Genomic DNA, 12,427 nt, shown 5'->3' with positions numbered 1-12,427 from the left:
TAACTAGGATGACAGGTGTGAACTACCTGTGCCTGGCACTTCTTCCATCTTGATTTTTCTCTATACTCAACTTTTGTCAGGATGAGGATGGTTCATCTTGAAATACCTTTACTCAGTTGGCTAAAAATGACTTCCATCTCTTACCCCATCTCCTCTTGTGCTCACTCCTCTGCAATGGGGTCTATCTGCCATCTTGGGAATACCTTTTATATAGGAGAATAGGTGGGCATAGAGGCCAAATGGCTCCCACTTGGAGCATCCTCCTTTGGTTGAGCTGACTCTATATATGTCAACAATTCTGACAATTGTTACTTCTTATTCTCTCCTTCAGTGTTCAATCTGGGAGGAACCAGGCTGTCAACTTGTTCTGGTTCCTTAGAAACCAAGACAACCTTTTGTGGCAAATTGAAGACCCCAGGACTCTTCAGCTGGAGAGATGTCTGTCACACGTGGGTCTGGAGCCTTTGGTGACTGGGTGCGGAGAAGGCAGCATAAGGGAAAGGAGGCGTCCCAGGAGCCAAATCTGGTGGTCCAAAGGATGTAGGTTTGATGTAGCTGGTGAAGGCTCGAGGATGAGGGGTGGTGAGATAACCTGCCCGGGCTCTGTACAGTCTGCAGGGGGGGATCATATCCAGGTGGGGGTTGAAGTCATAGCAGGTAGGGGTCCCTGGAAGTCCAAGTGGGGAGGGAGGTGGTAGGAAAAGGCCTCCTCCAGGGGCTTCACCAAGACTCAGGCTCACACTGACCCCTCGCACCTTGTAGTAACCGTTAGTAGGGTCCTGAGGGGACAAAAGGGACTCGGTAAGGAATGTGAATGTGCAGAGGTGAGGATCCTGGGTGGAGAGACACATTGTGATAGAGCCAGACCTAGAAACAACAAAATTCAAAGGCAGAAACAGGCTGGGTGCTGGTGACTCATGCCTGTCGTCCTAGCTACTCAGGAGGCTCAGATCTGAGGATTGCAGCTGGAAGGCAGCTGGGGCAGGAAAGTCCATGAAACTCTTATCTCCAATTAACCACCAAAAACCTGGAGGAACAGCACCCAGGCCATAATTTCAAGCCTCGGAACTGACATAAACAAACAAACAAAGACGTAGGACAGAACTGGGCAACTCACACCTATAATCCTAGTTACTTAGGAGGCCAAGATCTGAGGGCTTGGTTCAAAGGCAGCCTGGGCTATAAAGTTTGTGAGATTCTTATCGCCAATAACTACCTCCAAAAAAGCCAGAAGTGGAGCTGTGGCTCAGTGGTCAAGAGCTAGCTTTGAGCCAAAAAAAGTTCAGGAGGACTAAGAATGTGGCTTAGTGGTAAGAGCTTGCCTAGCATGCATGAAGCCCTGGGTTCAATTCCTCAGCATCACATAAACAGAAAAAGCCAGAAGTGGTGCTGTGGCTCAAGTGGCAGAGTGCTAGCCTTGAGCAAAAAAGAAGCTCAGGGACAGTGCCCAAGCCCTGAGTTCAAGCCCCAGGACTGGCACAAAACAAAACAGAGGAGAGAAGGGGGAACCAAAGTCAGTGTTGTGGCTGTGAGGTATGGAGCAGAGGAGCATGGAGCTTCCTGGAACACACAATGACTGAGGAGATGGGGGACTGGGGGGCTGGAATCAACTGGAAGGCTCTCCTGAGACCTCAAAGGACAGAGTTAGAGAAATGTAAGGCCATGTAAGACCAAGTGGATAGAAGGGGGCCTGGATGGGGTGTTAGGAACAGCCAAGGAGAAGCACCCAGGAGGCCTAAAATATAAATGGATGGGGAAGGAAGGCTCAGCCAAAGACTTCAGCTGGAACCCAAGGCTGGGACCCACTTGTGGAAATCAATAGAGATGAAAAAAATACAAAGGCTGTAGTGCTGGGTCTGATGGCCCAGGAGGCTGGGGCAGGGCTGGGCTGGGTCTCAAGTCAAGGGAGGAAGGACAGGATGCAAAAGACGACAGAAAGCCAGGAGTTGGAGACTTAACACTTACTTTGGTGTCCAAAGCCCCTTTCTCATCCAGAATTAGGTCACTGCAGTTGGTGTGTATCATGGGACCCTAGGACAGGAAATAAAGTAAGAAGGAGTGGCCAGAGGCTCTTTTTGCTCAGGGTTAGCCTCCCACCCCTTCAGCTTGACCTTCAGGCAGGGGGGATGGCCTGGGAGCCCCTAGGAGTTGGGCTCCTTTTGCTGAGGACAATAAACAAGGGACGGGAACATGATTGGGTAAGGGATATTCTGGGTTGGGGAGGCATTTGAATCTGGGGTCACTGTTAGGATGGGGCAATAGTAAAGTGTGACTAGGTTCAGTCTTGAGGCACAGTGGGATCTGGGGACCCTGACATCTTACCCGATCCTCGCTACTGCCCGTCTCCTCCTCAGGGCCTCGGGAACTGGAGCCATCGCTGCTTCCAGGGATTCGCACCAGGTTCTTTTGCTTGGAGAACGAGGCTAAGGGGCGAGGTCGGGTGTGGGCGGGGTTAAGGAGTGGGCGGGACTACCGTTTGTGGCCACCAATTGGGAAGAGGGCGGGCGGGTCGCCAACCAGACTCAGAAGGTGAACCTGCTGGGGCTACGGACTGCTGGGGCCGGGTCCCGGTCCCAAGGCCATAATTATGAACCGGGCATAGGGGGAGGGGCGAGCATGGGGGGAGGGGGGGCTGGGGGGGCCAGGAGAAGGGAGATGGGAGTTTAGAGGCTGAGGTGGGGCTCAAGGCACTGACCCTTGCTGTGGCGCCAGCAGCAGAAGGCCACCCCAGTGAGGACGGTCAGGACAGTCGTGATGGCGGCCACGATTCCAGCCACAATCCTCATAGAGGGCAGCAAGTCTGCAAGGAGTAAAGAGGGTGTCCTGACAAGAGGACCGACAGTGGAAGTATGGGGCTTAGAGTTTGGGATCCCTGGGTTCAAAAGTCACCAAGTTAGGGGGAAATCCAAAGATCTGTAGTCTTCTAGTTTGGAGCATAAGGTCCTATGAATTTGAGTTCCACAATTTTTTTTTCCCCTCCCAGTCCTGGATCTTGAACTTAGGGCCTGAGCACTGTTCCTGAGCTTCTTTTTGCCCAGTGCTAGCACTCTACCACTTGAGCCACAGCGCTGCATACGGTTTTCTCTGTATATGTGGTGCTGAGGAATCGAACACAGAGCATCATGCATACTAGGCAAGCACTCGACCTCTAGGCCACATTCCCAGCCCCGAGTTCCACAAGTTTTCAGAGTAAGTTTTTGAAGGGCTTTTGCTTTGCAATTTTACATATTTGTGCTTGTTTTTTCGGAGTTCTGAAGTGTGAGCAGTTTAGGATTTATATCTGTGGGAATGCATTGTTAGGGTGTGTGTGTTGAGATTTAAGGAGCCCCACAGTTTGGAGATTCCCAACATATATTGGAGGACAGGAGTCCTTACATTTGAGAGCCTTAGAGCTCAGTGCAGGAATTCCTGTGCTTGTGGGATTTGGAAATCTTCAGGATTGGGGTGTTTGGCCAAGTCTCACCTCTGCGACCCAGAAGGATCCGGGTGCCTCCCTCACCCAATCGATTCCGGGCACTGCAGTTGAAACCTTTGTTAAAGTCGGACTCTTGGGTCCCCGAAATGTGTAGCACAGAGATTAGGCCTGGACTCTGTCCTGCATGGACCTCAGGAGCTGGGAAAGTCTCCACCAGAAACCTGCCTCGAGACCCTGACTCCAGAGAGCCCTCATCCCAAGACCAGACCTGAGGGCAGGAAGAAGGAGGGAGATCAATGAGGGGTTGGGGAGGGAGACAAAAGGCAGGAAGTTATGATTCCAGGGGTCCAGGTTAAAGGTCAGATAGCTCTATGGGGGGGGGGTCATGGTAGAGGGCACATTCAACTTACCACTGCTTCTGGAGCAGGGGAGGCCAACACTAGACACTGGAGGCTGGCCGGTCCTCTCAGGAAGGCAGGCACAGAGTGCAGGGCAGTCACTATTGGGGGAGCTGGATGGAGATTGTGGGCCAGTCAGGGGAGGTCTTCACCTCTACAAAGGTGGTTGTGGATAAAGACAGGCCAAACCTAGCAACACTCTATGGACCCCAGTCAACTAGGCCATACCCCTGTTTCAACAAGTCTGGCTCCAATTGCCAAGCCCACCCTCCTTTTGAAGCCTGGTGCTGATGGGTCATGCTTGTAATCCTACCTACTCAAGAGGCTGGGATCTGAGGAGCAAGTTTCAAAGCCAGCCCAGTCAGGAAAGCCCATGAGACTCTTATCACCAATGAACCACCAAAATGCCAAAAGTGGAGCTGTGGCTCAAGCTACTGGTAGAGCACCAGCCTTGAGTGAAGAAGCTAAGAAACAGAGCCCAGGCCCTGAGTTCAAGCCCCAGAACTGATAAATGTGCACACCACACACATGCACACACAAGGTCCTTTTCAACCCATGCCACTCCCATAAGATCTTATGCCCTCTCCCCACTCTCAAATCCTCTGCAAAACCCCATTTACTCACCATTTACTGTCAGTCTAGCTTCTGCTGTGCCACCTCCCAGGCCTGAGCGCCCAGGCTCAGCCCTGCACACATAGTCACCTGCATCCTCAGGTCCCACCGACCGAAGACGCAGTGTGGGCCCTGAGCTCAGCACCTAGTACAGAGAAGGGAGGTCAGGGGTGGGATTCTGGGAGTTATGCCAGTTATGGTTACAGGCCCCAGATCAAGCTTCACCTGTGTGCCACCCCGGCGGATCCAAGTTATCCGTGGGGATGGATTCCCACGCCAGGCACAGGTGAAGAAGGCATCTTCCCCTACATCCACCGACACGGGCTCTGGCTTTGCCTGGAGAATGGGTCCAACTGGAGCACAGAGAGAAGGGCTCACGTGAAGCCCCCATCAGCCTCTCAGAAACATTTTCCAAGTGTGTGTGTGGGGGTGAGAGGTACAGGTCCCCTGTCCATCATACCGGGCCCACTACACCTCAGACCCACTTTGGCACCGCCAAACCTTGCCTGTATATCCAATTCGGGCCTCATCTCCTTCTCCTGGGCACAGAAACCACGCCCACCAGCGCCACTCCCATCAGCGCCTCTCCCACGCCGGCCACGCCCACTTAGCTTCGCCAAACTCGCCCCCACCCACTCCGACCACGCCCTCGGAAGCCACGCCCACGCCAGCCACGCCCCTGCTCACACAGCACTTCCAGCACCGTGCTGCGGTTGGCACTGCCCACGTCGTTGCTAACTTCGCAGGACACAGGCTCAGTCAGGAACGAGGCATCGGCCATGACTTCCAACCTCGGCCCTCGAGCCCCGAGCACCGGGGAGCCCCCCTTTGCCCACCTGCAGAAGTGGAGGTGGGGCTGTAAATGTGGTTCCAATCCTCCCCATCCAAGGTCCTGCTGCTCCATTCTTGGCTGGAGAGAGGTAACCTTCCTCCTCACCTGTAGCCGGTGACGGGAGGCTGGGCTGTGGCCTGACACAGGAAAGCAGCTTTCTCTCCCTCCTGCACGGTCTGGGGCTCAACAGACAGAGTCACCACTGGGGGGTCTGTTAAGGGTGAGGGAATTGTTAGCAAGGGCAAGATCTGGACACCTTCACTCAGAGCCTCCGAGAACCTGAATCTCTAGTTCTCCTCCTAGGGCTTGAACTCAGGGCCTGGGCACTATTTTTGCTCTACCACTTGAGCCTCAGCTCTACTTCGGGCTTTTTTGGTGTTTAATTGAAAGTTAGAACTGGCTTTAAACCATGATCTTCAGATCTCAGCCTTTTGAGTAGCTAGGAGTACAGGCGTGAGCCATCAGCGCCTAGATTCCTCCTCCCTTCGAGACAGGGAGTCTGGGTTTCCTGTTCCTAATTCCTCAGGTAACCCATTTTTCAGATCCAGGAGTCTCATCCCCAGCTTCTACTCTTCCCAAGGGCACCTTCCGTTTTAGACCTAAGAATCCAGGCTCCCTCTCCTGCCCTCCCCCCTCTCCCCCCCCCCAGCTTTCCTCACCACCCTACCCCAGGACCAACTGAACTCACATTGTAGATTCAGTGTGACAGCCGTGTCCCTCCCCGTGGGCAGAGCCTGGCTCCTGGCTCTGCAGATCAAAGTGGCTCCGTCATCCTGGCTAGAAGGGGTCAGGAATAGGGTGCTCTCCACTGATCCAGAGGTCGCCTCCTTCAACAAGGTCTGAAGAACATAGATAACACACTAATAACTTCCTCTACTCCTTAGATCTCATGCTTAGACACTCTCCTAAACATTATATGTATTGTTCAGTCCACAATTACCCCCATTGACTTATTAACAAGTGACAGATTGGGGTAAGGCCCATAAGAGATCTTGTGGATGAAAAGGGTCTGGCTAGGGGAATGGGGACAACCAAGGGGAAGCATTTCAAAGATCTAAAACCTGAATGGATGGGAGAATAAATGTTCCCTGAGGGACAGAAATTAAATTCAACCCTTAAGATCAATTTGCAAATAGACTGAGCAAATAGACTGAACCCAGGTGGGCTAGAGTCTTTATCCTGGATCCCATTCTAAGGGTCTCAACTCTCAACCTCCCACCTTCCCTGTCTCTTATCTGGGTGAGCCTGTGATTAGACTGAACCATAAGGTTCCTTGAATGGGTGAGGACTGGCCAAGGGATGCTGTCCTAACCTGGTGTAAGGGGGTCCCATCCAGCCGGATCCCATCTCGAAACCACAGCAGCTCAGGGGTGGGATGGGCATTCCCACGGCTCCGACAGGTCAGATTGGCAGGAACTCCAGCCACCAGAGACACAGAGGGGCCTCCCAGTACCTGGGGAGCTTCTGGGGGTACTGCGGGGTAGAGCTTGGATCAGAAGTAAATTCTGGATGCAGAGGCGCTGATTTCATATCCAACCAACCACTCCCCTGGGCCCTCTGGTCTCTGATACTCCCAGCTCATGCTGGCTCTAAACTATCCCCCCACCTCCCCCCTGGGAAACTAGAGACAAGTAGACTAGATCCTCACCCAGTATGTGCAGGCGGGCTGGTCGTGATCGGAGGCCTGCTTGTGTAGCCTGACATTCATACGATGCTTCATCCTCTAGCTCCACCGGCCTGATGTGGAGGTCGTGCTGGCCCATGGTAGTTTTCCCTGATATCCAATATCGAGACCACCCTAGGGCCAAGGAAGAGCAGTCGGAGCATGGCTCTGAGTTCCTGGCTTTGGGTCTTCATTCCTAACATCCTGAACTAGAAAACTGGCCCATTCATTCATTCTATAGTAAGACACCATTACGAAGTGTATGTGGGATCCAGAGAGACTCTAACCCCCTCTCAATATAGAGTCATCACAGACTTGGGTTGATAAAATCAGAAAGGAAAATGAGTAAACATTTGTCATAAACACAGGTTAGATACTAATCTTCTGGTTATGGGGGTGGGGTGGTGGAATGGAGTATAACTGAGGACTCTAGGAAGTTAATAATGACCTGAGTATTGGTTACTTTATTTTTGTGCCAGTACTGGGGCTTGAACTCCAGGCCTCAATTTCTTTTCTTTCTTTTTTTTTTTTTTGGGGGGGGGGGTCCAGTCCTGGGCTAGGACTCAGGGCCTGAGCACTGTCCCTGGCTTCTTCCCGCTCAAGGCTAGCACTCTGCCACCTGAGCCACAGCGCCCCTTCTGGCCATTTTCCTTATATGTGGTGCTGGGGAATTGAACCCAGGGCTTCATGTATACAAGTCAAGCACTCTTGCCACTAGGCCATATTCCCAGCCCCCAGGCCTCATTTTCTCACATAGTTTTTTCTCTCAAGGCTCTACCACTTGAACCACACTTCCACTCCTGGCACTTTCCTGATTAATTGTAGAAAAGTGTCTAATAGATGTTCTGTCCAACTGACTTCTAACCTCCATCCTCAGATCTCAGTCTTCTGAGTAGCTAGGATTACAGGAGCAAGCCTCAGCAACCACCTGGCTATCTACTTTATAATTACTTGTCAACTTGTGTGTTTACTATACTTTAGGCATTTGTAGAATACTTTATAATGAAAGTAATAATCCTCAAACTTGGAGTCACTTTCAAAGAATAGCTCCAAAAGCAAGGGCTCTCGAGTTTCTCCATCCACCAATTCTCAAAGGTTGGAAATGTCACCCAGAGAAACTTCAGATACAGAACAAGTTAGCAGCCTCATTCCAGTGCTAGTCCCTCCCTGGGAAGCCAGAGTGGGGGGCAACCTCACCTGGCAGATCCCTCTCGCCCCCTAGAGCCAGCCCATCCTTAGTCCACTGAACAAGCCCCCTGTATGCGCCCAGGGCACAGGGCAGCCGGGCTTCTTCTCCCAGCACCACCACCAGGTCCTCTGGCTGTTTCACGAAATGGGGAGCCGGACCTAGGAGAATAAGCCGTGGGGGAAGAGAAGAGCAGACAGAGCTGAGAAATCCCTCATTCGGGTCCCCAGAAACTCAAAGCTTCTGGAGTTCTCCCCCAAGCCCTCCCAACCTCCTTCTCCCCAGTAAAGCAGCAACCAGCCACCAAATCTGCCCCCTCCCCCATCACATCCCCCTCAGGTACCTGCGTGTCCCTGGAAGCAGAAGAGGAGGACCAGGAGAGCAGGGACCAGCATCCTGGGTGTGTGTGAACCCCCAAGATCCCCAAGACTTGGCGGGGGTTTTAGCTTCTCTCCGGCTTCTCTCTTGTCAGTGCACTGCTCACCACGCGAGATCAGGACCCCCCTTTTATTACGCGCCCCACTCTTCAGTCCTGGCAGCATCCCTCGCCTCTGGCTTGAATTCCTCTAAGTCTGCTTCTCAGCAGCCTCGGGCGCTGCTCTCCAACTCCTGCAGGTTCGCTAGGGACGCTGGGCGTGGCCTGATTGCAATAACCACGCCCACCGCCGCTCAGGGAACGCCCCGTCTCCCGGAAGACCCGCCCTCTTCCCATTGAGAAACTCCCACGGCCAGGATGAATGGGGGCCACAAAGGCCCCGGGCCTTCGCAGCGGGCGCGCCCCCCAGCCCAATTGGGAATGTGGGAGCTGCAACACCTGGGTCCAGGGAGGGGCTGGGGGGCGGGGGGTCTTGTCGGGATTGGACACCTGCGCCCTGCTGGGGCGAGGAAGAGGAGAAAGAGGAGGAAATAGATGGATGGAGGAGGAGGAAGAAGTGATGATGGGGGCGGGGGGAGAAAGAGGAGGAGAGGGGAGAGGAGGAGGAGGAGGAGCAGGAGGAGAAGAAGAAGATGATGAAGGAGAAGGAGGAGGAGGAAAGAGAGTGGAAGAAACTTGCTCAGCTCAGGTCCTGGAGGGATTGGCACTGAGTGGAAACCAAGCTATAAATGGGAGTCCTTGGGGCCTCACCAGTTTCCTTGCCCTGGGGAGGCGGGGCCCAGGACTCCCGTGGGTCTGGCAGGGTCGGGGAGAGGGCATCTGAGTAACCCCATCCTTCAGCTAGGACCCCTCAAAAGAATAAAGAGGGCTCAGCTCCCTGCATCCCAAAAGTCCTGCATGGATATATACATATATGTGCTGTAGTCTTTTTTGCTCCACCAGGTCCTAAGATCTAGGACTCCCGGCCCCTTCCCAGCCCCCACGCCCAGGCTTTCCTTTTCCCAGGGTCTCCCCAGCCCCTCTCCCCCTTCTGCCCGATGGGGCCCCTCGTCCCATCGCGTGGTTGCCCGGAGACGGCTGGGAGGCGGCGGCGCGGGGCTCGGGCTCAGGCCGGGAGGCTGGGAACCGGGCAGCTTGTTCTGACGACTCCAGCCGGGGCGGTTCCCACGCCCAGCGGCGGCGGCAGCAGCAGCAGCTGGCCAAGCAGGTGGGAGGGACCCTGAGCTTCTTGAAAAGGGTCGGGTCAGGTCGGGGTAGGGAGCTGGGACCCTGGGTCTGACATTCCTGGACCTGTAAGGATGGGGGGGTCACACTCAGGCTCTTAGTAGTTCTTGGGTTCAGACCTGTGCATCCCCAATTCTCTGAGGATTGGCGTTCCAGGGTTGTGGAATACTGGAGGTTCAGAGAGATGGCCTCTGGCTGAGATGGCCTGAACTCTGGGTGCATGGAGTGGCTGCCTCTAGTCCCGTTGGAAAACCGTCAGAAAATCTAGTCTTAAGTATTAGTGGATTTAACCACCAATCTCCCTCCCACCCCCACACAGGCCCAGGAGGATTTGAAAAATCAACAGTGAACATCTGCCTTAAATCCACTGGGGGGAAGGGAGGGGATTGAGATCTAGGTCTTTTTTTTTCTCTTTCCTTTTCTGTGTGTGCAGCTACTGAGACTTGAACTCAGGGCCTGGGTACCCTCCCTTAGCCCTTTTGATCAAAACTGACCCTCCACCACGTTGGCCATACCTCCACTCCTGGCTCTTTTTAAGTGGTTAATTGGACATAAAAGTCTCATGGACTTTCCTGCCCGGGCTGGCTTTGAACTGCGATTCTCAGATCTCAGCCTCCTGAGTAGTTAGGATTACAGGTGTGAGTCACTGACGCCCAGCTCAAGAATTGGGTCTTTAAAGAGAAGGAATGAAGGGTAGGGGATGTCTGGAATTGGGTCTGAAAGAGGAGATTCAAGGGGGAGCAGGGTTCAGACTCTTAGCTCTGAGGGAGGTCTGATCTGGTTTCCATGTTGAGATTCAGTGTCTGGATTTTAGCTGGGTGTTGGTGGCTCACGCCTGTCATCCTAGCTACTCAAGAGGCTGAGATCTGAGGAGCACGGTTCAAAGCCAGCCCAGACAGGAAAGTCTGTGAGACTCTTATCTCCAATTAGCCACCAGAAAATTGGAAGTGGCACTGTGGCTCAAGTGGTAGAGTGCTAGCCTGAGCTGAAGAGCTCAGGGACAGCACGCAGCCCCGAGTTCAAGCCCTATCACCAACAATACATACATACAAACATACATACATACATACACACATACATATGTACGTAAGCATTCACATACATGCGCACATATGTACATACATAGGTTGGACATGGGTTTAAGACTCCTGGGTCTTGGGGAGGAAGTCAGGTGATGGAGTTGTTTTTCCAGATACCTGACAGACTTCCCCTTCCTGGCTCTCTGGGGCCAGGACATGGAAAAAAGAGAGAGAGAGAGAGCAAGAGAGAGCCTGAGGTCCCATGAGCATGCAGAGAAGGAAAACAGCTAAGGTAGAGAATAGGTTTGTGCTAATTAAAGGTCCCAGCAACCACAGCTTTACACCCTGTCCCCCAGAGACACCATCTGGTTCAGGCCCCATGACAAACACCCACTTCCCCCCGTCTGTATCCCGATGTTTCCCAAGAGTTGGCCAGAACATTTGGGAAAGGAAATGGGAGGGGGGGAGTTAGTAATGGACATTGAGGCAGAAAGATCAGACTTGGGGGGGATAGCAAGAAGGGGGAGCAAACGGACGGTTGCAAGTCCTACAGGAGATAAGCGGGCCCAAGGAGCTTATCCCACATGAATGTGTGTGTGTGTGTGTGTGTGTGTGTGTGTGTGTGTGTACACACTGGGATGGGGAAGGGTTAGGCCAGCCAGCATATGTTTCTAAAAATCAGGGACAAGAGTCAGGATTCAGAGCTAGAGAAACTAATGAGAAAAAGGCTCAGGCAGAGGTTGACTGAGAAATGAAAATTTATTGATCTCCGGGTGTTTGAGAGACAGAAGGTGGGGTGGCATGACTGAGAGATATGAAGAGAGACAAAAAAAAACTTGAAATGCAACTGGGCGCAAGTGGCTCACACCTGTAATCCTACCTACTCACATATCTAAGCCAGCCCAGGCGGGGAAGTCTGTGAGACTCTTATCTCCAATAAATTACCCAAAAAGCTGGAAGTGGCTCAAGAGGTAAAGCACTAGCCTTGAGCAAAAGAATCTCAGTGACAGTGACCAGGCCCAGAGATCAAGCCCCAGGACTGGCCAAAATAAATAAATAATGTCTAAAAGATTGAAAAGCAGAGATATGTGTACAGAGAGAGAGAGAGAGAGAGAGAGAGAGAGAGAGAGAGAGAGAGAGAGAGAGAGAGAGAGAGAGAGAGCATAAGCCAGCTAAAAGCTGATGGAGAAGAATAGAAAGATAAATGAGATTGGTTGATGGATAGATGGGTAGTTGGAAAGGAGACAGTCACATAAGGACAGAAGCTGGTGGAGACAATGATAAGGACAGAAGAAATTCCCATGGCCTTCACTAATGGGACATCCATACGGACTTACCATTATATGTACACAAAGGCTGGAGAGCTTGGCCCTTACCCCTCTGCCTGCCTCAATCCTGCACCCTCACACCAAAGACTCTCTTACATACTCCTTCCTTCCTTCCTTCCTTCCTTCCTTCCTTCCTTCCTTCCTTCCTTCCTTCCTTCTTGCCTGCCTGCCTGCCTGCCTTTTCTTGGTTTTACAGTTCTGGCATTTGGACTCAGGGCCACAGATTTGCAAGGCAGGTACTGAATCACCTAAGCCATACCTCTGGCCCTTATTACTAGATTCCTTAGACTAGATGGCTGAACCTCCTACCTATACTTTTCATGTAGCCTGGGTCATAGGCGGGCACCACCATGCTGACTGTATTGACTGAGATG

The 12,427-nt window shown here is 52.6% G+C and overlaps 1 protein-coding gene across 1 annotated transcript; it reads right to left on the bottom strand.

Annotated features, from left to right (window-relative positions):
- Kirrel2 (kirre like nephrin family adhesion molecule 2) lies at positions 1 to 8,553 on the bottom strand. The gene is made up of 15 exons (XM_048369466.1): positions 8,450 to 8,553; positions 8,118 to 8,267; positions 6,906 to 7,055; positions 6,570 to 6,730; positions 5,946 to 6,096; positions 5,363 to 5,468; positions 5,113 to 5,261; positions 4,651 to 4,778; positions 4,438 to 4,570; positions 3,826 to 3,926; positions 3,464 to 3,683; positions 2,696 to 2,800; positions 2,323 to 2,423; positions 1,966 to 2,031; positions 1 to 779 (listed from the first exon to the last, which is right to left on the bottom strand). Exons 1-15 carry the CDS (start codon positions 8,499 to 8,501, stop codon positions 444 to 446), a joined length of 2,109 nt encoding a protein of 702 aa, XP_048225423.1. The 5' UTR covers positions 8,502 to 8,553; the 3' UTR covers positions 1 to 443.
- Positions 8,554 to 12,427: the final 3,874 nt, after the last annotated feature.

The sequence above is a fragment of the Perognathus longimembris genome, chromosome 20 (assembly GCF_023159225.1).
Source record: "Perognathus longimembris pacificus isolate PPM17 chromosome 20, ASM2315922v1, whole genome shotgun sequence".
Lineage (NCBI taxonomy): Eukaryota > Metazoa > Chordata > Mammalia > Rodentia > Heteromyidae > Perognathus > Perognathus longimembris.
The sequence above is the reverse complement of the archived record's forward strand: the minus strand, read 5'-3'. Positions and strand labels throughout refer to the sequence as shown.

Coding starts and splice junctions, on each gene's coding strand:
- Kirrel2 (XM_048369466.1), bottom strand. CDS start 8,501: ATGCTGGTCCCTGCTCTCCTGGTCCTCCTCTTCTGCTTCCAGGGACAC. Junction 8,268..8,449: donor CTGCTTCCAGGGACACGCAG/GTACCTGAGGGG, acceptor TTATTCTCCTAG/GTCCGGCTCCCCATTTCGTG. Junction 3,684..3,825: donor CCCCTGCTCCAGAAGCAGTG/GTAAGTTGAATG, acceptor TCCTGCCCTCAG/GTCTGGTCTTGGGATGAGGG.